A 23,142-nucleotide genomic window follows, 5' to 3' on the forward strand; every position below is an offset into this window, starting at 1 on the left:
GATTTTTTTTCTTCATACAATGTGGTATGTTTGCTAAGGCATTTTAACACACTTTTCATTGGCAATTAATATGCGGACTCCATATGTGGAATTTGTTTATTGGTCTTTTATCAGCACAACATCAAGAGAAGGATCAGGTAAATATTTGTTTAATTTGACAAAATTGCTATCACAACCAGTTCACTCAATGTTGTGAATTGTAATCCTAATAGGTTACTTCATATCTTATAGGTGCATGCTCAACCGATTGTGAGAGGGTGGCACTGCGAATAACTCTGGCTGGTAAGCTAATGGAATGTACCATTTATTTCAGTTGCTAAGCTGGGTGTGTAATAACAACATCTACTGTACAAAACATTGCATTTCCTGTTTTGAGCTAGATTGCCAGAGTGATCATGAGGTTCCTTACGCTGACATCATGATTACTATGCGAGGGGCCAGCACACCAGGGCTCACACAGATCTCCTACATGGCTTCGGGGGACCATAGAGAGGTGAGGATTGGAAACAATCGCTTTGTGATTTCTGTGTGAAATAGAAAGTGGTCTACAAATAAAATATTATCTATTATTATTATTATTATTATATATTCATCGACACCTCACTACATTATTTTACATCAACACCACCATATGTGACCATACTACTGACATTCACTATATTCAATGTAATATGTCAGCGGGGTCACAGGTTTAGACTTTATATAAACCTCACCTGAAATAGTGTGTGTGTTTCATGTCCCCCCTGCAGAGGTGGAGAGAAGAGGCAGGCCCTGGCCCCAGCACCAGCCCCGAAGCTAGATCCCACCTGCAGGCCTCCCGCTCAGCTGACAGACTGCATGTTCAGCCCTGAGAATTCTCAAGGAAGATGAGCAAAACTCTGAGTATGCTGTTATCACCTACTCTTAACCAATGGGGATGGAGAAAGGGTAAAAGAGTGAACAAGAGAGTGCAAGTGAGACATGACCATCACTGTACTCATGTTAATATTCCCTGGCTTTGTTTGCTTTTTTTACTGTAGCAAGTTGTATCTATAACCGTATAAAAAGTGAAATGAACTGTCATCCAATAAAGTCATACTTTGTGTCATGATGTGGTTTCACGTGTAATTTGTTATCGCACTCACCCTGTATGGACCTCTTTCGTCACCGTAGTTAGACTGAGCCTTGTTGCCTAGCAACAATTATCAACACTCCGGCGTCAACTGTTACTGATGCAAAACAAACGTTTTTGCGAAGCTGTTTGAGGCAACAACAAAAAAAAACATTTGCTAAAGGTAATGTAATGTTCAATGTTACCTTTATTACTCCATGCAGCAGCCTCCTGCTAGCATTACATCCGATGTTGCACTGCTGAAAGTTAGCCAACTAAAACATTTAAGAAAGTTAGATAACGTAGCTAGCTAACGGTAGTTAGCTAACAAGCTGGCTAACGTTAATTGCACAACATTAGTTAGTACTTAACAGGATAAAGTTGTCAAAATAAATACATTTTAAAAGTAACATAAAAGACAATATTGCAGTTAATATCTATCTATCCAAATTACTGTAACGCGTTAGCAGACCTGTATTTGACCAAGGACGATGTCTGTGCCTTTTTCAAACACTCATCTTCGGGTTCCACGTGGGTTTGGCAATATCTTGGAGGGGTTGGCTCGAGAGGTCCTGCGAGACCAGCCCAAAGACATCCCCACCTTTGCTGCCCTTTACTTCACTGCTCTTCTCAAAGAGAGAGAAGGTAGCTATATATTTTTTTGTATACATTATTCCAATAATTAATGGTCAGTCAGAATGAAACTGTACTTTGATGTTAATTTATTGGACTCTGTCATTTTTCTTTAGACAGTGGCTTGGACCCTGCAGAGTGGTGTGCCAGGCTTGAGGACAGATTCTACAACAATCATGCATTCAAGGTCAACTTTCTTTCTTCATAAATAGTGAAGATATCAAACGAGAAAAGTACATTTCCTGAAGAAAATGTGGTGTGCTTGTTTTAAAGTATTTGTGGTTTTGTATTAAGTTATAGTAGTGGTAGTGACAGTAGTAATAATGGTAGTGACTGGTTAAAATTGAAAAAGTAAGTAGATGTAAAAATGTATTGATTGATTTGTAAAATATGCTAATTTCTACAAGCAACCAGAGGGGAAAAAACACTAGACCACCATTACAGAGACACAGAGACCCATACAAAGCTCTCCCTCGCCCTCCATTTAGAGGGCGAGGGAAAATCTGACCATAATTATATTCTCCTGATTCCTGCTTACAAGGAAAAACTAAAGCAGGAAGTACCAGTGACTCGCTCAATACAGAAGTGGTCAGATGACACGGATGCTACGCTACAGGACTGTAGGACTTTGCTATCACAGACTGGAATATGTTCTGAAATTCATCCAATGGCATTGAGGAGTATACCACCTCAGTCACTGGCTTCATCAATAAGTGCATCGACGACGTCATCCCCACAGTGACCGTATGTACATATCCCAACCAGAAGCCATGGATTACAGGCAACATCCGCACCGAGCTAAAGGCTAGATCTGCCGCTTTCAAGGAGCGGGACACTAATCCAGAAGCTTATAAGAAATCCCACTATGCCCTCAGACGAACCATCAAACAGTCAAAGCGTCAATACAGGATTAAGATTGAATCCTACTACACCGGCTCTGACGCTCGTCGGATGGGGAAGGGCTTGCAAACTATTACGGACTACATTGTGAAACCCAGCCACGAGCTGCCCAGTGACGCGAGCCTACCAGATGGGCTAAATGCCTTTTATGCTTTTTTCGAGGCAAGCAAAACTGAAGCATGCATGAGAGCACCAGCTGTTTCGGACGACTGTGTTATCACGCTCTTCGTAGCCGATGTGAGCAAGACCTTTAAACAGGTCAACATTCACAAGGCCGCAGGAACTCTTTTTATTTTTAAAAATATTTTTTATATATATTGACTTTCAATGTGAAAAAATGTGTCATAACCCTCGTTTTGTCACTGTAAAGTGTGCCGGTATAGTCAGTCTTCTGATTCAGAGGTAAACAAAACTGTTGGAGTACTAACGGCCCACAAGGCATTACGTTTGCGGTTTAGAACAGCCAAATCTTTTCCTGCAAGCTGCAGATTCTTTGCCTTATAAGACAATTGAAATTGGGTAAAGAAAAATTTTGTAATTAAAAAAGGTAGTTAAAAAAAATGGCAGCGTCTAAAGCTTTCATCCTGCCTACACACCAATAAATAACTCAGATGCCATCTATCGACGGATTACCAGGATGTGTACTCAGAGCATGCGCGGGTCAACTGGCAAGTGTCTTGACTGAAATGTTCAACTTGTCCCTGACCGAGTCTGTAATACCTACATGTTTCAAACAGACCACCATAGTCCCTGTGCCCAAGAAAGCGAAGGTAACCTGCCTAAATGACTACCGCCCCGTAACACTCACATTGGTAACCATGAAGTGCTTTGAAAGACTGGTCATGACTCACATCAACACCATCATCCCGGGAAACCCTAGACCCACTCCAATTTGCATACTGCATCAACAGATTCACAGATGACGCAATCTCAATCGCACTCCGCACTGCCCTTTCCCACTACCCTGTCCCACCTGGACAAAAAGAATACTGTTCATTGACTACAGCTCAGCGTTCAACACCATAGTGCCCACAAAGCTCATCAGTAAGCTAAAGACCCTGGTACTACAGTTGGAAGTCGGAAGTTTACATACACTTAGGTTGGAGTCATTAAAACTTGTTTTCAACCACTCCACAAATTTCTTGTTAACAAACTATAGTTTTGGCAAGTCGGTTAGGACATCTACTTTGTGCATGACACAAGTAATTTTTCCAACAATTGTTTACAGGAAGATTATTTCGCTTATAATTCACTGTATCACAATTCCAGTGTGTCAGAAATTTACATACACTAAGTTGACGGTGTCTTTAAAAAGCTTGGAAAATTCCAGAAAATTATGTCATGGCTTTAGAAGCTTCTGATAGGGCGATTGACATAATTTCAGTCAATTGGAGGTGTACCTGTGGATGTATTTCAAGGCCTACCTTCAATCTCAGTGCCTCTTTGCTTTAAAAAAATTAATCAGCCAGTACCTCAGAAATAAAATTGTAGACCTCCACAAGTCTGGTTCATCCTTGGGAGCAATTCCCAAGCGCCTGAATGTACCACGTTCATCTATACAAACAATAGTACGCAAGTATAAACACGCAGCCGTCATACCACTCAGGAAGATGACGTGTTCCGTCTCCTAGAGATGAACATACTTTGGTGCGAAAAGTGCAAATCAATCCCAGAACAACAGCAAAATACCTTGTGAAGATGCTGGAGGAAACAGGTACAAAAGTATCTATATCCACAGTAAAACAAGTCCTAAATCGACATAACCTGAAAGGCTGCTCAGCAAGGAATAAGCCACTGCTCCAAAATCACCATAAAAAAGCCAGACTACAGTTTGCAACTGCACATGGGGACAAAGATCGTACTATTTGGAGAAATGTCCTCTGGTCTGATGAAACAAAAATAGAACTGTTTGGCCATAATGACCATCGTTATGTTTGGAGGAAAAAGGGGAATGCTTGCAAGCTAAAGGACAGCATCCTGACCGTGAAGCACGGAAGTGGCAGCATCATGTTGTGGGGGTGCATTGCTGCAGAAGGGACTGGTGCACTTCACAAAATAGATGACACGAGGATGGAAAATTATGTGGATATATATAAGCAACATCTCAATTCATCAGTTAAAGCTTGGTCCCAAATGGGTCTTCCAACTGGACAATGACCCCAAGCAAATTTCCAAAGTTGTGGCAAAGTGGCTTACGGACAAGTCAAGGTATTGGAGTGGCAATCACAAAGCCCTGACCTCAATCCCATAGAAAATTTGTGGGCAGAACTGAAAAAGCATGTGTGAGCAAGGAGGCCTACTCAGTTACACCAGCTCTGTCAGGAGGAATGGGCCAAAATTCACCCAGCTTGTTGTGGGAAGCTTGTGAAAGTCTACCCAAAACGTTTGACCCAAGATAAACAATTTAAAAGCAATGCTACCAAATACTAATTGAGTGTATTCCCACTGGGAATGTGATGAAAGAAATTAAAGCTGAAATAAACCATTCTCTCTACTATTATTCTGACATTTCACATTCTTAAAATAACGTGGTGATCCTAACTGACCTAAAACAGGGAATTCTTCCTAGGATTAAATGTCAAGAATTGTGAAAAACTGAGTTTAAATGTATTTGGCTGAGGTGAATGTAAATTTCCGACTTCAAATGTAAATTCCTCCCTTCGCAACTGGATCCTGGACTCCCTGACGGGCCGCCCCCGGGTGGTAAGGGTACCAACAAACTTTCATGGTCCAAAACACACCAAAGCAGTTGTGAAGAGGGCAAATAATTTTGGGGGGTAATATGAGTATGTAAGAAATCTAGTTGTGCTTTTCTCGCAAGTACACCTAAATATGATACTGGCGGGCCTTATCAGTATATCATGCTAAATGTTCTATATTCTGCTCAAAACAGAACTCACCGAATCAAGTCGACACCAGTCCAGTTGATGCAACTCTGAAGATTTCTAAGTGAGTCTCATCTCAGTACATTATCTACACCCAAGGAGAGGGACAGCATCAGACAGCTTTTTTCCACCACATATTTCATTGAAAGAAAAGGACAAAAGAGACCAACAAAAACATTTTTTGTGGAGAAAATACATTTGGCTCAGTTGCAGTGTTGTTTTATTGATCATTATGAATGATTATTCCAGTTAACATAAGGGTATTTGCCATAGTGACATTTTTTTTCCCATGATGAATTTGCTATGTTGCTTTTGGTTAACAAAGACAAACCTTGTGGAAAATATAGATAAGGAAAGGAAAAGTGCGCCTTTTGCATCCCATGATATTTTAAGTAGAAATTGTGCACCAATATTTATTTTTAAAAGCCTGTGATACAGTATTCTATTTAGTTCCCTTTAATATAGATAACATGGAGAATTCAATAAATCCAATTTTGTACATGACTAAAGCCTTGCTAAAGTGCCTAAATCCCGCTTTTTGAAAACTCTGTCAACCCTGTGTCACTTCTAGGAGGTTTTAACCCACTTAACCCCAAAATGTTTAACCCACTTAACCCCAAAGTTTTCACCATAATTGTAAATCCCTAGTTATTGTTTTGCTTTGACAGTCATTTCTGAAGATTATTATTTATTTACCGTAATGTGATTAATGATTAATTTACATCTGTCCTTTTAAGGTCAACCGTGTTACGTGAACTGAACTCTCGTTTTAATATGGTGAAATATTATTTAAAATGTTTTTTCTAAAAGAAAGATTAAACATGAGTATAATCATAGTGTAAAAGCAGGTGAGCTGGACATTTTTAGACATTTTCTGCTGTTTTGTGGTTGTAACGGCGTTCTTCGTTTGTTGAAAGAGAGTCGGACCGAAATGCAGCGTGGTGGTTACTCATGTCTTTAATGAATGAATCGCAGTACACGAAATAACTGATACAAATACAAACAACAAAACGGAACGTGAAACCTAATTACAGCCTATCTGGTGAAACTACACCGAGACAGGAACAATCACCAACGAAATACAAAGTGAAACCCTGGCTACCTAAATACGGTTCCCCATCAGAGACAACAAGAATCACCTGACTCTGATTGAGAACCGCCTCAGGCAGCCAAGCCTATACTAGACACACCCCTAATCAACCACAATCCCAATGCCTACAAAAACCCCAATACGACAATACAATAAACCCATGTCACACCGTGGCCTGAACAAATAATAAAGAAAACACAAAATACTAAGACCAAGGCGTGACAGAACCCCCCCCCCCCTAAGGTGCGGACTCCCGGACGCACCTCAAAACCATAGGGAGGGTCAGGGTGGGCGTCTGTCCATGGTGGCGGTTCCGGTTTGGGACGTGGACCCCACTCCATAAATGTCATAGTTCCTCCCCTTCGCGTCCTGGGATAATCCACCCTCGCCGCCGACCATGGCCTAATAGTCCTCACCCAGAACCCCACTGAACTGAGGGGAAGCTCGGGACTGAGGGGAAGCTCGGGACTGAGGGGCAGCTCGGGACTGAGGGGCAGCTCGGGACTGAGGGGAAGCCCAGTACTGAGAGAAAGCCCAGTACTGAGAGGAAGCCCAGTACTGAGAGGAAGCCCAGTACTGAGAGGAAGCTCAGGCAGGTAGTAGGCTCCGGTAGATCCTGGCTGGCTGGCGGATCTGGAAGATTCTGGTTGACTAGCAGATCTGGAAGATTCTGGTTGACTGGCAGATCTGGAAGAATCTGGTTGACTGGCAGATCTAGAAGATCATGGCTGACTGGCGGATCTAGCTGCTCTATGCAGACTGGCAGATCTGGAAGAGACTGGTTGACTGGCAGATCTGGAAGAATCTGGTTGACTGGCAGATCTAGAAGATCATGGCTGACTGGCGGATCTAGCTGCTCTATGCAGACTGACATCTCTGGCTGCTCCATGCAGACTGGCAGCTCCTTGCAGACTGACAGCTCCTTGCAGACTGACTACTCTGGCTGCTCCATGCAGACCGACAGCTCCTTGCAGACTGACATCTCCTTGCAGACTGGCTGCTCTTTGCAGACTGACAGCTCTGGCTGCTTCATGCAGACTGACAGCTCTGGCTGCTTCATACAGACTGACAGCTCTGACTGCTCCATGCAGGCTGACAGCACCTTGCAGACTGACAGCTCCTTGCAGACGGACAGCTCCTTGCAGACTGACTACTCTGGCTGCTCCATGCAGACCGACAGCTCCTTGCAGACTGGCATCTCCTTGCAGACTGGCTGCTCTTTGCAGACTGACAGCTCTGGCTGCTTCATGCAGACTGACAGCTCTGGCTGCTTCATACAGACTGACAGCTCTGGCTGCTTCATGCAGACTGACAGCTCTGGCTGCTTCATGCAGACTGACAGCTCTGGCTGCTTCATGCAGACTGACAGCTCTGGCTGCTTCATGCAGACTGACAGCTCTGGCTGCTTCATGCAGACTGACATCTCTGGCTGCTTCATGCAGACTGACAGCTCTGGCTGCTCCATACAGACTGACAGCTCTGACTGCTCCATGCAGGCTGACAGCTCTGGCTGCTTCATGCAGACTGACAGCTCTGGCTGCTTCATGCAGACTGACAGCTCTGGCTGCTTCATGCAGACTGACATCTCTGGCTGCTTCATGCAGACTGACAGCTCAGGCTGCTCCGAACATGTAGGTGGCTCCGGCAGCGCTGTAGAGGAGGAAGTCTCTGATAGCGCTGAACAGGCGGGAGACTCCGACAGCGCAGGAGGGAAGGAAGGCTCTGGCTGTGCTGAACAGGCGAGGCGCACTGAAGGCCTGGTGCGTGGTGCTGGAACTGGTGCTACAGGATCGAGGACACGCACAGGAAGCCTGGTGCGGGGAGCTGCTACCGGAGGACTGGTGTGTGAAAGTGGCCCAGGATGGACTGGACCGTGAAGGTGTACTGGAGAGCCTGAGAGCAGGACTGGCACAGGACGTGCAAGGCTAGGTAGGTACACAGGAGGCCTAGTGCGTGAGGCTGGCACATTTTTCACCAGCCGACTAACACGCACCTCAGGACGAGTAGGGAGCGTTGACCCAGGTGCCATTAAATCCCCGACACGCTCCGTCGGACGAATATCATACCTATAGCACCATACTAGCAACTCCCTCATTACTCTCTCCTCCACTTTCTCCATTAACTCCTTCACAGTCTCTGCTTCGCTCACCTCTAACACTGGCTCTGGTTCTGGTCTCCTCCTTGGCTCCTCACGATAAACAAGGAGAGTTGGCTCAGGTCTATCTCCTGACTCAGCCACTCTCCCTCTGAGCCCCCCCCCCCAATACATTTTTGGGGCTGCTTTTCGGGCTTCCCTCTGCGCCGTCGTGATTGCCTCTCCAACTCCATTCTCCTATAGCCCTCTTCGCACTGCTCCAGCGAATCCCAGGCGGGCTCCGGCACTCTCTCTGGGTCGACCGCCCACCTGTCTATTTCTTCCCACGTCGTATACTCCATACATCTGCTGTCCATAACGTCCTCATAACGGCGTCTCTCAGCTTTCGTAAGTGCCTCCGTTCGCTGCTCCTGCTGTCGCTGCTTGTAACCACGCCACTCGGTCCGTGTGTGGTGGGTGATTCTGTAACGCCGTTCTTCGTTTGTTGAAAGAGAGTCGGACTGAAATGCAGCGTGGTGGTTACTCATGTCTTTAATGAATGAATCGCGGTACATGAAATAACTGATACAAATACAAAACAACAAAACGGAACGTGAAACCTAATTACAGCCTATCTGGTGAAACTACACAGAGACAGGAACAATCACCCACGAAATACAAAGTGAAACCCCGGCTACCTAAATACGGTTCCCCATCAGAGACAACAAGAATCACCTGACTCTGATTGAGAACATTTACATTACATTACATTTAAGTCATTTAGCAGACGCTCTTATCCAGAGCGACTTACAAATTGGTGCATTCACCTTAACCGCCTCAGGCAGCCAAGCCTATACTAGACACACCCCTAATCAACCACAATCCCAATGCCTACAAAAACCCCAATACGACAATACAATAAACCCATGTCACACCCTGGCCTGAACAAATAATAAAGAAAACACAAAATACTAAGACCAAGGCGTGACAGTGGTTAAACTGAGCAGGTCGAGCCTAACACGCCAACCCTGTTAACCACAGATCGACACGCAAGAAATGTTTTAACAGTTAAAGTGTTTTTGTAAAGCTTGCATTCAATTGCTACTCCCTGTTGCACACAACACGTTTCTTTCCCCCTGTCGCAAGGGGATTTATGGCTGATTTAAGATGATCGTCAACCCTGTTACGGTCAACTATGTTACTTTATTTTGCACTTACTATAGTACTTTAACCTTTTGAGATGGGGGAAACACATTTTTTATGACATTGCATATGTGCTCTTTATGACAGAATTTTACATTTTGGTGAAAAAAATAAAAATAAGGACCAAGTTGCACTTCTCCAAAAGGCACTAAATTGGTGGAACAACCTCAATATCATAGGCCTAAAATAGCCCTCTCAATTCCTGAAAGGAAAATACTGACATTAAATCATCACTCCCAAGAACGGTCATCTCCCCACAGTATTTTCTGCAAATGAGAAAGGTTGAGGTACATACATTAGCTATGGGAAAGGGTCTGGGTTTTTATGAAGCAGGCAAGCACCCTGATATTCTACGAAATGAGTAAGGGAGCCACAATGTTCACAACCTCAGAAAGAAACCAGTTTGAGTCAGAAGATGATGAGGAGACCATTGTCAAAGGAGTCAGGATGTATAAGGACAGAAAGGTAGATTATTAGAGAAAACATTGACATTCAGTACATTTTAATACTTATTTTATAATACCCATAATTTATATAATTATTTATTAATTCTCAGGAAAAAGGATGAGCTGACTGAATCTCAAACAGAAGAGGAAACTGGTAATATTGAGCCAGTTGGGATTCCATCTCCCACAAACTCAAACCTTGATGTCTGTGAAGATGTGCAGGGAACTGAAAGTCAAGGAAAAGATGAAATGGTTAATATCACAGATAAAGATGTTATTTCAATGCAAATATATCCCTCAGAGGTATCAGATAATAAACTCACAGATATGGATGTTAACATGACAGGCAAAGAGATGAATGAAAGAGCTGACAAAATGGTATGCCTCTCTGAATTTGAGCCCAGTGAGGAAATCTCACTCGGTGGGCTTTCAAATGTGAATGTATGTGCTGAAGAACTGAGGAAGACTGAAGAGGGAGAAGAACTCACTTCTCAGGAAATCAGCACCGGTGATGATGCCATTCTTGGAAGCTCATACGAAATGAACCGCAGTAGTGAATTTGAACTTACTCAGGAAGTCTCATTCACTGGACTGTTCAATATAGATGTATGTGCTGAAGAACTAAGAGGGACAAAAGAGAGAGAGGAACAAGCCACTGCAGAGGATGGCCTCAGTGAAGGCTTCAAAGATCAAGATCTTGCTGATGCTCAGGAGAGTTCAATATCACTCATGGTTGAAATCAGTGGACGTTTATCACCACCCCAAACTGAATCCCCTGAACCTATTCTACAGGAAACAACTGACAATTCAGGGGGTGTTCCAGAAGTGGAAGGAATAGAAAATCTAATTGTTTCCACAACATATACTGGGCAAACGCATGAAGTTGCATCCTCCACTGATGATTTCTCCAGAATCTTGTCAGATAATGAAAGTGTTTTAGGTGATGATGAAAAACAAAAGGAGGAAAGTATTGTTCAGATCAGCACTGAGGAGGTACCTAAAACCCTTAAGGTCAAAATGTATGAACAGCAGCCAGAGGAGGAAGGTTCGGTCGAGGCTTCACAAACTGAGGCAGAACGACCAGATGTTGTGTCGGAGGATGCTGAGGAAGAAACGGGCCTTGTTGGACATGATACTCAAGACTCTGTTGAACCAAACACTAACATCGAAGGGGAAGCGGAGGCAGTCACTGCTGAGGCTGAAGCTCAGATAAAGGCAATGGAGCATGAGGTGTCTGATATAGAAGTGGAACAAGATTACAAATCTGATTCAAGTGACGAAGATGGGGAAAAACTGAGTAAGGTGAACGTCCGCATTCCTAATCAGCAGGCCTCTCAAATAGAGCAGAAACAAGAGGATGAACCTGATCATGAGAACAAAGATCTAAGTAAGAAGGAAATGGGTGAAGACATCTCTCCGGAGGATTCTACTAAGATGGAAAATAAGCAAGAGAATGATAATCCTTACATCAATGATGATGACACGGATATGGGGGGAAAATACATTTCACACGCATATCAACAAGGTCCTTCGAACGAGGTTAGACCTGCAGAGCTGCAGCAAGAGGATGCTGAGAAAGAAACAGGGGACACAGCTGAGCAACAGGAGGATATAGACGCGGTGGAGCACATGGAAACTGAACTAAAAGGACTTGGAAAAGAGGACACAATGACCCCGTCTCAGGACACAGACCAAACTGATGACAACCCAGAGCACATGCCAGAGGGAGAAATAAAGGACAGCGTGGACAAGACTTATGACAAGGTAAAGTTTAATGTTTTTATGATTTCTTCAGAAACATTTATGTACATTACATTCATTTACCAACTATCACGCAGTATTTAATTTATCCACTGCAGGTTTTATATAGTGACACAGGTCAGTTTGCAGAGGTCATAACGGCTAGAAACGCTGTGTGTCAACTACATCTGATTGTCGTTGGGCAAATCCATGTAGCAAGCAGGAATTGTATTATTGTAAAATATAGCACTTCGGTTATACGGTGTACGTATAAGTTTGGCATACAGTTTAACCACATTTTTAATGTAAACATCTTCCCTAACAGAGCATAGGCAGTATGCTAGTAGCGGCAATTTATGCAGACTATTCACCTGGTTCAGAGATGAACTCTAAAGAAATGTGTCCTTTGCTCCCATTCCTGTCCCAAGTAGCCTGTATTAAAAATAAACCCTTCAAGGATATCTCTGATCAACATCGATCTGTACCTCTACCTCTCCACTCCGGGTCTCCAGAGAGAGGTGATTGAAAATGTCCCCAAAATAGTTCAGCTTCCTCATGATGACGTATAGGGACTTGGAATGTCATCCTAAGGTACATTATCTACCATCCGTCTTAAGCTGACATATTTCAAGTAGCAATGTTTTCAGACACAAATCTGTGCGTATTATGGTTGGGCGTTATACTGACCGTATTGTCTATCAACAATGATTACATACAGTATACACTGAGTCTACAAACATTAGTAACACTTTCCTAATATTGAGTTGCTCCCCCTTTTGCCCTCAGAACAGGCTCAATTTGTCAGGGAATAACGTTTCACAGGGATGCTGGCCAATGTTGACTCCAACGCTTCCCTCGGTTGTGTCAAGTTGACTGGATGTCCTTTGGGTGGTGGACCATTCTTGATACACATAGGAAACTGTGAAAAGCCCAGCAGTGTTGTAGTTCTTGACACACTCAAACCGGTGCGTCTGGCACCTACTACCATACCCCGTCTTTTGTCTTGCCCATTCACCCCTTTGAATGGCACACATAAACAATCCATGTCTCAATTGTCTCAAGGCTTAAAAATCCTTCTTTTTCCTGTCTGCTCCCCTTCATCTACACTGATTGAAGTGGAATGAACAGTGACATCTATAAGGGATCATAGCTTTCACCTGGATTCACGTGGTCAGTCTATGTCTTCAACCTGGTCTCTGCATTTAGTTTTAATCTGTACTTAAATCTGAGAAACTCCATTTAGGTTGATATGGTATGTATTAATTTGTGGATGTCCATTACCCATTTCATATTTACATTTACATTTAAGTCATTTAGCAGACGCTCTTATCCAGAGCGACTTACAAATCATATGATATGTTACGAATTACAATTCGTATTATATGTTACGAATTTGCAAAACGTTTGATATGTTTTTAATTCTAGCTTGGTGGCTAACGTTAAAGGGAAACTGAATGCATTCAACTGAAATGTGTCTTCCGCATTTAACCCAACCCCTCTGAATCAGGGTGGTGCGGGGGGCTGCCATAATCAACATCCACATCCTCGAGTGGAGGATAGGGGAAGGGTTAGCTAAGTAGTTGCAATGTGGCTAAAAAGTAGTAAGTAGTTGAAAATTTGCTAATTAGCTAAAATGCTAACGTCGTCTGTGATGATATTCGAACTCACAACCTTTGGGTTGCTTGACGTTTGTGTTATACCATCCCCCCTGACCAACCACCCTACTTTTGTATTTGCCTTAAGTAAGCATCTGTCTTATGTAACCATACCAAATGTAACATATACTAATTTGACTGTCCCTGATTTACATGTACAATCTAACGTCTAGTCTAGAAGACCAGGCTGATTTCATGGGAAAGAGCAGGTGTTCCTAATGTTGTTTTTTTTTACACTAACGGACGCTCCTTAACTATCTTGTGTCTAGCTGTTTTTAAAAAACAGGCTATATTCCCTTCTCTTTCCATTCGATAAGCTATGAATATGATTTTGGGCTAGGCTACGCTTTCATCATTTTATGCATGCATGGCTTTCTTCCGATCAAGCAATGAATTCATGTAACGGAGTCCCATCTCATACGTTTGTTTGAATAGCCTTTAAATGTAAACTAGCCAGGCGACTAATAATGAGAGAGAACAAACAATATCAATAGCCTATAGAATAGTTGAATCAAGTTTAAGTTTATTAAGGATTACATAATCTGTGTGGGGGGGATGGAAAAATCCTTTAAGACTAGTTAAAGTTATGAACAGTAGCTTATTTCCCAAATATTATAATAGCCTAAGAAGGTGTTGTCCTAAAGTTGCCACTTTCAGAAAGAACAATAATGAATGTTGAAGTCTATAAGCCTAGGCATAAACTATTCTCAGGACAAGACAGCCTGTTCCCCATCAGTTGCAGCTGTCACTTTGCTCCGTCATGTGCGCTCCACACAGACAGACACACACGAACCTGTTCCATGCTGAAGCTACACCAGAAAGGAATATTAGAAAATATTTGCCTGCACTTAGCCTCTGCCCAGGCTTTCAACAACATTAGGCATATCTTTCAAAATGATTCGTCCAGTTGTAGCATGCGATTTCTTACTGTAGCCCAATGGTGGTTTGACATCGTCCAAACCTAGTGCGTGCGTTTGTGCATAGCCTAATATATTTGATCCAAATTTTCAGTGCCAAATTCTGTTTGCTCTTGGTAATTCCAGACTAAACAATCAATGAGCCCTAAACAAGATTTCTGAGCTAATGAGAATTGCATGATTTGGCCTATTCCCACTGGGCACAGATGTCTATTCCACTTTGTTTCAACGTAATTTCATTGAAATGCCATGGAAACAACGTTGATTCAACCAATATGTGCCCAGTGGGTTGTCACCAATAACCCACTTGATATATTTGGGCCGATGTGGTCTTAGGCTGGGCGGTAGGGAGAGTAGGATTTAGAGGGATGTTACCATGGAAACTTGCACCATCCCTTTCCCCTCTGGGTCTTATCAGGGAAAGTCTGGAAGATGGCGATGCAAACAGATAGTTTGTTAGACAATGCAAATTTATCTGCAGCATATCCATCTCTCTTTCTCACCTCTACATGTAGGCCATCTTCTCTGACCTATACCAAATGTCTTGTCCAGTGATTTTGTCCACCTTTGTGCTCTTCTTTATTCCCAGGCACATTATGACCGATCTCTATCCGTAGGCAATGTGCAGTTTCGTACTGTACTCATTCTTAAGTGGGTTTTGATAGATGAACAAGGTGACAATGAAGGATTCATTTCTAACATACATCTGTTGATAAGAGCAAGATATTTTCTTATCTCGAAGCTGAAACTAAGCATTACCAGGTGGGTTTTTGAAAGGTAATATATTGACATAATGGGATGAAACAGGGGAGGCGGTCATGTCAGACAGGGACACAGACAAATGGATGTGTTTGCTGTTTCTCCCTCTCCTTTCTGTCTCAGGGGCAATGAGCGGGGGCGCTGGTGGCAGCTGGGATCTGAACGATAGAAAAGTTTTTACTTCTCTCTCTAATTGGGTACAACTGAGCAATAATTTATAAACCAGTACTACATGATCATTGCTGTACATTGTGTGCGCGCTTTCTCTTGGGTTTTCCAGTTACACTTTACTTGAAGGTTACGTGAATTAAGTATGTACAGTACCAGTCAAAAGTTTGAACACACCTACTCATTGAAGTTTGTAATTTTTTATTATTATTATGTTCTACATTGTATAATTATAGTGAAGACATAAAAACTATAAAATAACGCATATGGAATCATGTAGTAACCAAAAAAAGTGTTAAACAAATCAAAATATATTTTATGTTTGAGATTCTTCAAAGTAGCCACCCTTTGCCTTGATGACAGCTTTGCACACTCTTGGCATTCTCTCAACCAGCTTCATGAGGTAGTCACCTGGAATGCATTTCAATTAACAGGTGTGCCTTGATAAAAGTTAATTGGTGGAATTTCTTTCCTTCTTAATATGTTTGAGCCAATCAGTTGTGTTGTGACAAGGTAGGGGTGGTATACAGAAGATAGCCTTATTTGGTAAAAGACCAAGTCCATATTATGGCAAGAACAGCTCAAATAAGTAAAGAGAAACAACAGTCCATCATTACTTTAAGACATGAAGGTCAGTCAATCTGGAACATTTCAAGAACTTTGAGTTTCTTCAAGTGCAGGCCCACTTAGGTGGCAACTCTAGAGCGGGGACCCTCGCCGCCGACCCCGGACTGGGGACCCGCAGCGGGTCCCGGACTGGGAACCCTCGTAGCGGGCCCCGGACTGAGCACCCTTGTTGTGGGCCCCGGACTGGGCAACCTTGTTGGAGGCTCCAGACAGGAAGGGCAACTCTGGAGGCTCCGGACTGAAGGGCGACACGGAAGGCTCCGGACAGGAGGGCGTTGCTGGAGGCTCCGGACTGGAGGCCGTCGCTGGAGGGAGGAGACGCAGAGACAGCCTGGTGCGTGGGGCTGCCACAGGGCCCACCAGTGGCCACAGGGCCCACTGGGGAGACCTACAGGAGGCCTGGTGCGTAGAGGAGGCACAGGATGAACCGGGCTGTGGGGGAGCACTGGAGCTCTGGTGCGCAGCCTTGGCACCACTCCTTCAGGCTGAATGCCCACTTTAGCCCGGCCCCTCCAGAGTGCATGCACAGGTCGAACCGGGCTGTGGGGGAGCACTGGAGATCTGTTGCTTACCACTTGCACCACTCCACTTGGCCCAATGCCCACTTTAGTCCGGCACGGGCTGAGCGCAGGCATAGGACGAACTGAACCCTCCCAGCGCTCCGGAGACACAGTGCGCAGAGCCGGCGCAGGATACCCTGGGCCGAAACAGCGCACCGGAGACCAAGCGCGCTGAGCTGCCACAATCCGCACTGGCTAGATCCCCACTTTCGCAAGGCACTTGCGGAGGGCTGGCGCATGGCGCCCCGGGCTATGAGCGCGCACTGGAGACACTGTGCGCTTTACCGCATAACACGGTACCTGACCAGTACCACGCTGCTTCCGGTAAGCACGGGGAGTTGGCTCGGGTCTATCCCCTGACTCCGCCAATCTCCCCGTGTGGTCCCCCCCCCAAAAAAAATAATTCTGGGGCTGCCTCTCGTGCCTGCTTCGCTGACCTGCCACATATCGCCGCCTCTCAGCTTTAGCTGCCTCCAGTTCCTTTTTCGGGCAGCGATATTCCCCAGCCTGTCTCCAGGGTCCCTTTCCGTCCAATATCTCCTCCAATGTCCAGGAGTCCTGAAGCCTCTGCTCCTCCATACCACGCTGCTTGGTCCGCTTGTGGTGGGTAGTTCTCTAACGGTCATCGTCTGAAGAGAAAGAATCGGACCAAAGCGCAGCGTAGTAAGTGTTCATGACTTTTCTTGAACTGAACACTGGAACAAAATAACAAAGAGAATAAACGAAACCGAAACAGTCCTGTCAGGTGCAGAAAACACTAAACAGAAAATACCTACCCACAACACAATGGAGGGAAAAAGCTACCTAAGTATGATTCCCAATCAGAGACAATGAGAATCAGCTGTTCCTGATTGAGAACCATACCCGGCCAAAACAAAGAAATACAAAACATAGAAAAAGAACATAGAATATCCACCGCCCACAAAAAGGGGGAAAAAGCTCTCTAAGGTCAGGGCGTGACACTCAGAGTGAAGGACAAGCAGCCAACAAGTGCTCAGCATATGTGTGAACTCCTTCAAGACTTTTGGAAAAGCATTCCATGTGAAGCTGGTTGAGAGAAAGCCAAGCGTGTGCAACGCTGTCATCAAGGCAAAGGTGGCTACTTTGAAGAATCTAAGTGGTAAAGTATATTTTTATTTGTTGTTTAACACTTTTTTGGTTACTACATAATTATATATTTGTTATTTCATAGTGTTGATGTCTTCACTATTATTCTACAATGTAGAAAATAGTAAAAATATAGAAAAACTCTTGAGTAGGTGTGTCCAAACTTTTGACTGGTACTGTATGTGGTACGTTATGTGGCATGTGCCAAATGGCCAGAAACAATGTGTTAATAAAAGTGGACTTGAGGGTGTCATAACTTACAATTAAAATATTTTTGCAATGTCTGAGACCCTTAATTGATGACTTTGTCGTATACTGTACTTAGGTCAGGTAAGTCTTTGAAGTGATGGGTACAATAGATCTGTGGGAGCACAGCAGGTTATCAACCTTAATGAGACTGGGGAAGATAAACCACATGGTTTGTGTGCTTGCAGGAGGTCGTATCACACTCTCTTTCTCTCTCCCACCCTCTCTCTCTCACACTCTATGCAAGCGTATACTAGTGAGCATAAAGTGTCGAGACGTCTCTAGTGGATACACGAGAGAAATCTTTCTCGGTCAACACTGAGTTACAGGCAAAAGGCATTTTAGGTCAGTTCATCCGAAGACTGTCATCTTTCAGATTGCTCATCATGGACTGCCACATTGTGAGTACATGCTTGAAATTAATTGTATTTTGTAAGACATTGAACTTATATCTAAAAAGTAACTATACACAACTATTCCTTTGTTACAGCTTTTTAATAGAATTTCAGAGTTGTAATATCATTCTAATTGGGTAATAGATTTATTAAAAGGCTTTTATATATGTGTTGACAGAGCTTTATATTTTAGTAACCCTCAGAAAATAATTTCCTTGTTATGGTCTTTTGGCTTGCTTGTTTTATTAAGACGCCGACTATCAGCCGTGGAAACTCCAGCTGATCTACCATGTGTCCACTGCACCTGCTTCAGCTTTCTTCACAAAGCTACTTTCTGCCAAATTGGTCCTATATTATTTGCATATGGATTAGATATTCATTAAATATCAATTTAAAGCATTTCATCTAAGGTAGAATGATATTGATAGCCATAATGAGTATAGGTTGTTTAAAAGTATGAGTAGGCAGTTAAAAGTATGCGTATGTTTATTTTTGTTCATTGATTGCAAGTCACTTGAGCTTATAGAGATGACACATTTAGAGCCTACTGTAGATTAACCCCTTGAAGAGTTAGAAAAACCTGCTGCTGTAAGATATGCGAATGTTGGCATCCTTTTGAGTTTTGTCTCAATCTCTTCATTCAAAGACTCAATCTTGGGCACTTTTACTGACAGTTGTGGCTGCTTTGTGTGATGTATTGTTGTCTCTACCTTCTTCCCTTTTGTGCTGTTGTCTGTGCCCAATAATGTTTGTACCATGTTTTGTGCTGCTACCATGTTGTGTTGCTATTATGTTGATGTCATGTTGTGTTGCTACCATGCTGTGTTGTCATGTGTTGCTTCCTTGTTATGTTGTTGTCTTTATGTAGTGTTGTCTCTTGTCGTGATGTGTGTTTTGTCCTATATTTATATATTTTTGTTTTTAATCCCAAGCCCCCGTCCCCGCAGGAGGCCTTTTGCCAGGCCGTCATTTTAAATAAGAATTTGTTCTTAACTGACTAGCGTAGTTAAATAAAGGTTATATAAATAAATAAATAAAAATCCTACTCAGCCGTTAAAGCTAAGCTAATGAATACTAGCTTTAATGCTATCTGTAATAGTGGGTGGTCACACTCCCACACTAAGGGGTTTCACTGAGGACAGTCAAATGCATCTCCATACAGTGCAGTGGGCTTTCTTTGTGTCGCCTATGCACCAAATTGTTAAGAGGGGATGAGCAACTGGTGGGATGCAGCGGACGTGTTTGGATGATTGCTGACAACTATGTCACTGTTCTGTAACCACTTGTGAATAAGGAGATTTCTACCTCACCCACCTATCCACCACTCACCAACCCAGCGTTTTGTATTCTGCCAGTAATAAGCTACATGGTATACCATGGTGCTGTCTTTGTGTCATGAGCGTGTCAGAGAGAGAGTCTGAGAGATCTAATGTTGAATTCCCTTTATGTTCTTCTCACTCTTGATGGACAGTCTGGCTGACTGTCAACTTTTGAAATTGAGAATCACAGAGGAACAGAGAGACATATTTATTTTCTGTGCATGGTGTTGAGTGTCAGGTTAAGCAGTTTGGAAACATTGTTTACATAGCAGTTACCCTGTTCCAGCTTAGCAATGGCAGAAGTTCAGGCAATAGGTGTGAGAAAAAAAACTCCAGGAAGATGGAGCTTCTGTTGTAGACTCTTAAGCCCTTGGACCCTTTAGGACCCTGAGGATGCAATTGATGAGGATATTTCACTATTATTGACAACCACAGACAGGCTGATATCCACTGGTGTTGTTCTCAGGTGGATTTAGTCATTTTGGGTCCCTAGGTAGAGGTTAATCTGGGGCTCCTCCTCATGCGACATTAACTCAACCAAGCCCCCTCCTAATCACCTAATTTCTCAGATATACTTCCCTCCTATAGGAAGAATGCAGCCAACCCCAGGAGGAGGAGGACATCATGGACATACCTCTGGACGATCCAGAGGCCAACAAGGCAGCTGCCAAGATCCAGGCTGGCTTCCGTGGTCACATGACCAGGAAGAAGATTAAGCCTGCTGACAAGCCTGAGGGGGAGGAGGAGGATGAGGAGGTGAGCAGCAGTGGTGAGGCCCTCAACGGCAACCAGGGGGGGACAGGTCAGTGACTCTAAGTGTCCCCTGATACCCAAACAGACACACGTAGAACCCAAACCAGTTTAGACTGCTATTAGCCTTGATATCCCCTCAGGACTAATCTGGTGTAGACCTATGTCATCAGTAACCGTTCTTGCCAAATTATTGCTGTCCATTATCAGCTAGTAACTTTCATTTTGGACATTGGCTGACAAACTAATTATGGATCTGATGCTTGTGTCCCTGACATCCTCTACATCTTGTACATCCAGCTTTGCACACTATTAACAAAGTAACAGGATGACCATTTTGTGTCCATAACAATATTAACTGCATTTATTGATCTGTTTTCAACATCAAATGCATACATTGTGTGCATAATGCAAGGGTCGTATGAAGGAACACCATTTTAACACAGCTTGAAAGCAATTTAAAAGCCATTCATTATTAACTAGGTCTGTTATAGGCCCCTAATTAGTTATTTCAGTGTGAGTAATGTGACACACTCCATACAGTTCTTTAATTACTCTATAAAGGCTGCAGTGCCTGATTGAAACCTACAATTAATGTCTTTATGAAGTGATTATTAATGAATACTCCATTAGTTATATTGTCAAATAGATGCATTCTAATGAGAAATGTTGATCACAACTCAAACGTGTGAGATGGTGTCGGTGCCCATAACCATGGAAAATCTTATCTAGATGTTCTGAGATAGTGCTCAAATATATTCTATCTAATCAACACCTTTTGTGGTGAAAATATTTTTAGGGCAAAACTGTACCGTTTGCACAAAGTGGTTTGTCACAATATTTTCATAGTTGACCTCCAGTACATTTTTTGTCAGTTTGTGTTTAAACATATCAGCTACTGAAATGTGAGTTTTTTGGTGGGTGACTGAAGCCTCGAGAATACTTCCAGGAATTAGAAAGTGTACATTGCAGCAAGTGTACAAGTTCTGATTCCAGGGGCAGAGCATACAACATTAGTGTGTTACCCATGTGTTGCACGTGTAGCTCTATGTTTTTGTGGCGTCATTACGTCATCATTGTATAGGTATGCACGTCAGCTTTGACATCGGTTTTGCACATCAGCGTTAAACTAGACATCGGGCCGATGCTGATGTTGGCATTTTTAGCTAATATCCGCCGATTCCGATATGCTTACCGATATATTGTGCATCCCTTGTTAGACTATGTTCCAGGTCAGGTTGTTTCACCTCTACAGTACTTGAATCGGGTTTAGCCCCATCCTTGAGATATACCAAGAAACGACTTAACAACCCAGTTCTTGGTTGCCAAGCATTTTTATATAGCAGTGTTATTTTTAACACCAGGTGCCTTATACCTCTGAGACACACAAGAATTAATGTTCCTTGTCATAGAGGCATCAGCCCGCTAAATCTCCCCCTCCTGGAGAAGACTCTGCTTTTCACTTGGGTTATTGGCAACACTTCCAATGAATGCAGTCTTTATAATGCATTATAAACTCATTTATTACACCAAATGTTCACAATGCATTCATCATAAGGAGGGTATTTATAGGAAGTTTTTCACCAGGATGAATAAAACCAATCAAGTCGTTACAGTATGTTTTCAGTACTATCATTATTATCACGGCAGGGTAACCTAGTGGTCAGAGCGTTGGACTAGTAACCGGAAGGTTGCCAGTTCAAATCCCCGAGCTGACATGGTACAAATCTGTCGTTCTGCCCCTGAACAGGCAGTTAACCCACTGTTCCTAGGCCGTCATTGAAAATAAGAATTTGTTCTTAACTGACTTGCCTAGTTAAATTAAGGTAAAATAAAAAAATAAATCACAACCTTTCATGAGAAATCTCAATCTGGCGAGTGTCCTCGTGCTGTTGGGGGTCAACATCACTATGGAGTGTGAGCATGTAATGGCAACATGAATTCATCATTCCATCTGCAGTGCTAAAATCTGCTTCTTCGTCTGTTTTTAGAATCAGGCGGCTCAGACGGAGTAGAGAGAGATGACACATCTGTGCCGGAACAGTGAAGCCTCTGACCTCGATGAAGAGAAGAAGAAGAAGCATGGCTGTGGCTGAACCTTTTTCTCTTGGAGGAGCAACTTTCTATGTAACACAAAATAGCAGTGTATATTCCAGATTTTGGGATGCATCATTTAATTTGTGAACTATTTAACACTTTCCTGCTTCCAGCCCCAATTTGTGTGGGTCGTCTTTGACCCAAATTTGCATCTCTCACTGCATGTACTTGTGAAACTCCTGGTAGTGTGCTAGTCTAGAAGAAGCTGATAAACAGGGCTAATTTGAGTTGAATATAAAGGTTGTGTACAATTATGCATTATGAATACACTTCAACCGCTGGAATGCTTGTTTCTGCATTGTTTCAAGTGCTTGTATAATTACTATTTCATTATTTTTGGCGTTCACAATATCGCTAAAAGGGAGGAAGAGATTATTGATTATTGTACGGCATATTATTTAAGTTAATGATTCATTTATTGTTATCTAGATTTTCAGTCTTTAAGTGTTGTGCACCATAATAAATAATGGAATCACTTTCA

General features: G+C 43.0%; 1 protein-coding gene and 1 long non-coding RNA gene across 3 annotated transcripts; one reads left to right on the forward strand and one right to left on the reverse strand.

The window, feature by feature from the left end:
• Positions 1-90: 90 nt before the first annotated feature.
• Positions 91-1,666, reverse strand: LOC124006265. The gene is made up of 4 exons (XR_006833751.1): positions 1,563-1,666; positions 1,125-1,236; positions 714-897; positions 91-524 (listed from the first exon to the last, which is right to left on the reverse strand). It is a non-coding gene; the product is annotated as an uncharacterized LOC124006265 (long non-coding RNA).
• Positions 1,145-23,142, forward strand: spa17 (sperm autoantigenic protein 17). Of its 2 annotated transcripts, none has more exons than XM_046316172.1 (7): positions 1,145-1,274; positions 1,561-1,735; positions 1,840-1,910; positions 5,517-5,572; positions 10,432-12,085; positions 20,403-20,616; positions 22,556-23,142. In XM_046316172.1, exons 2-7 carry the CDS (start codon positions 1,582-1,584, stop codon positions 22,609-22,611), a joined length of 2,205 nt encoding a protein of 734 aa, XP_046172128.1. In that variant the 5' UTR covers positions 1,145-1,274; positions 1,561-1,581; the 3' UTR covers positions 22,612-23,142. The 2 variants fall into 2 exon arrangements, with proteins under 2 accessions (XP_046172128.1, XP_046172129.1); XM_046316173.1 differs by having other exon boundaries at positions 20,403-20,570.

Source organism: Oncorhynchus gorbuscha, linkage group LG19 (assembly GCF_021184085.1).
Source record: "Oncorhynchus gorbuscha isolate QuinsamMale2020 ecotype Even-year linkage group LG19, OgorEven_v1.0, whole genome shotgun sequence".
Lineage (NCBI taxonomy): Eukaryota > Metazoa > Chordata > Actinopteri > Salmoniformes > Salmonidae > Oncorhynchus > Oncorhynchus gorbuscha.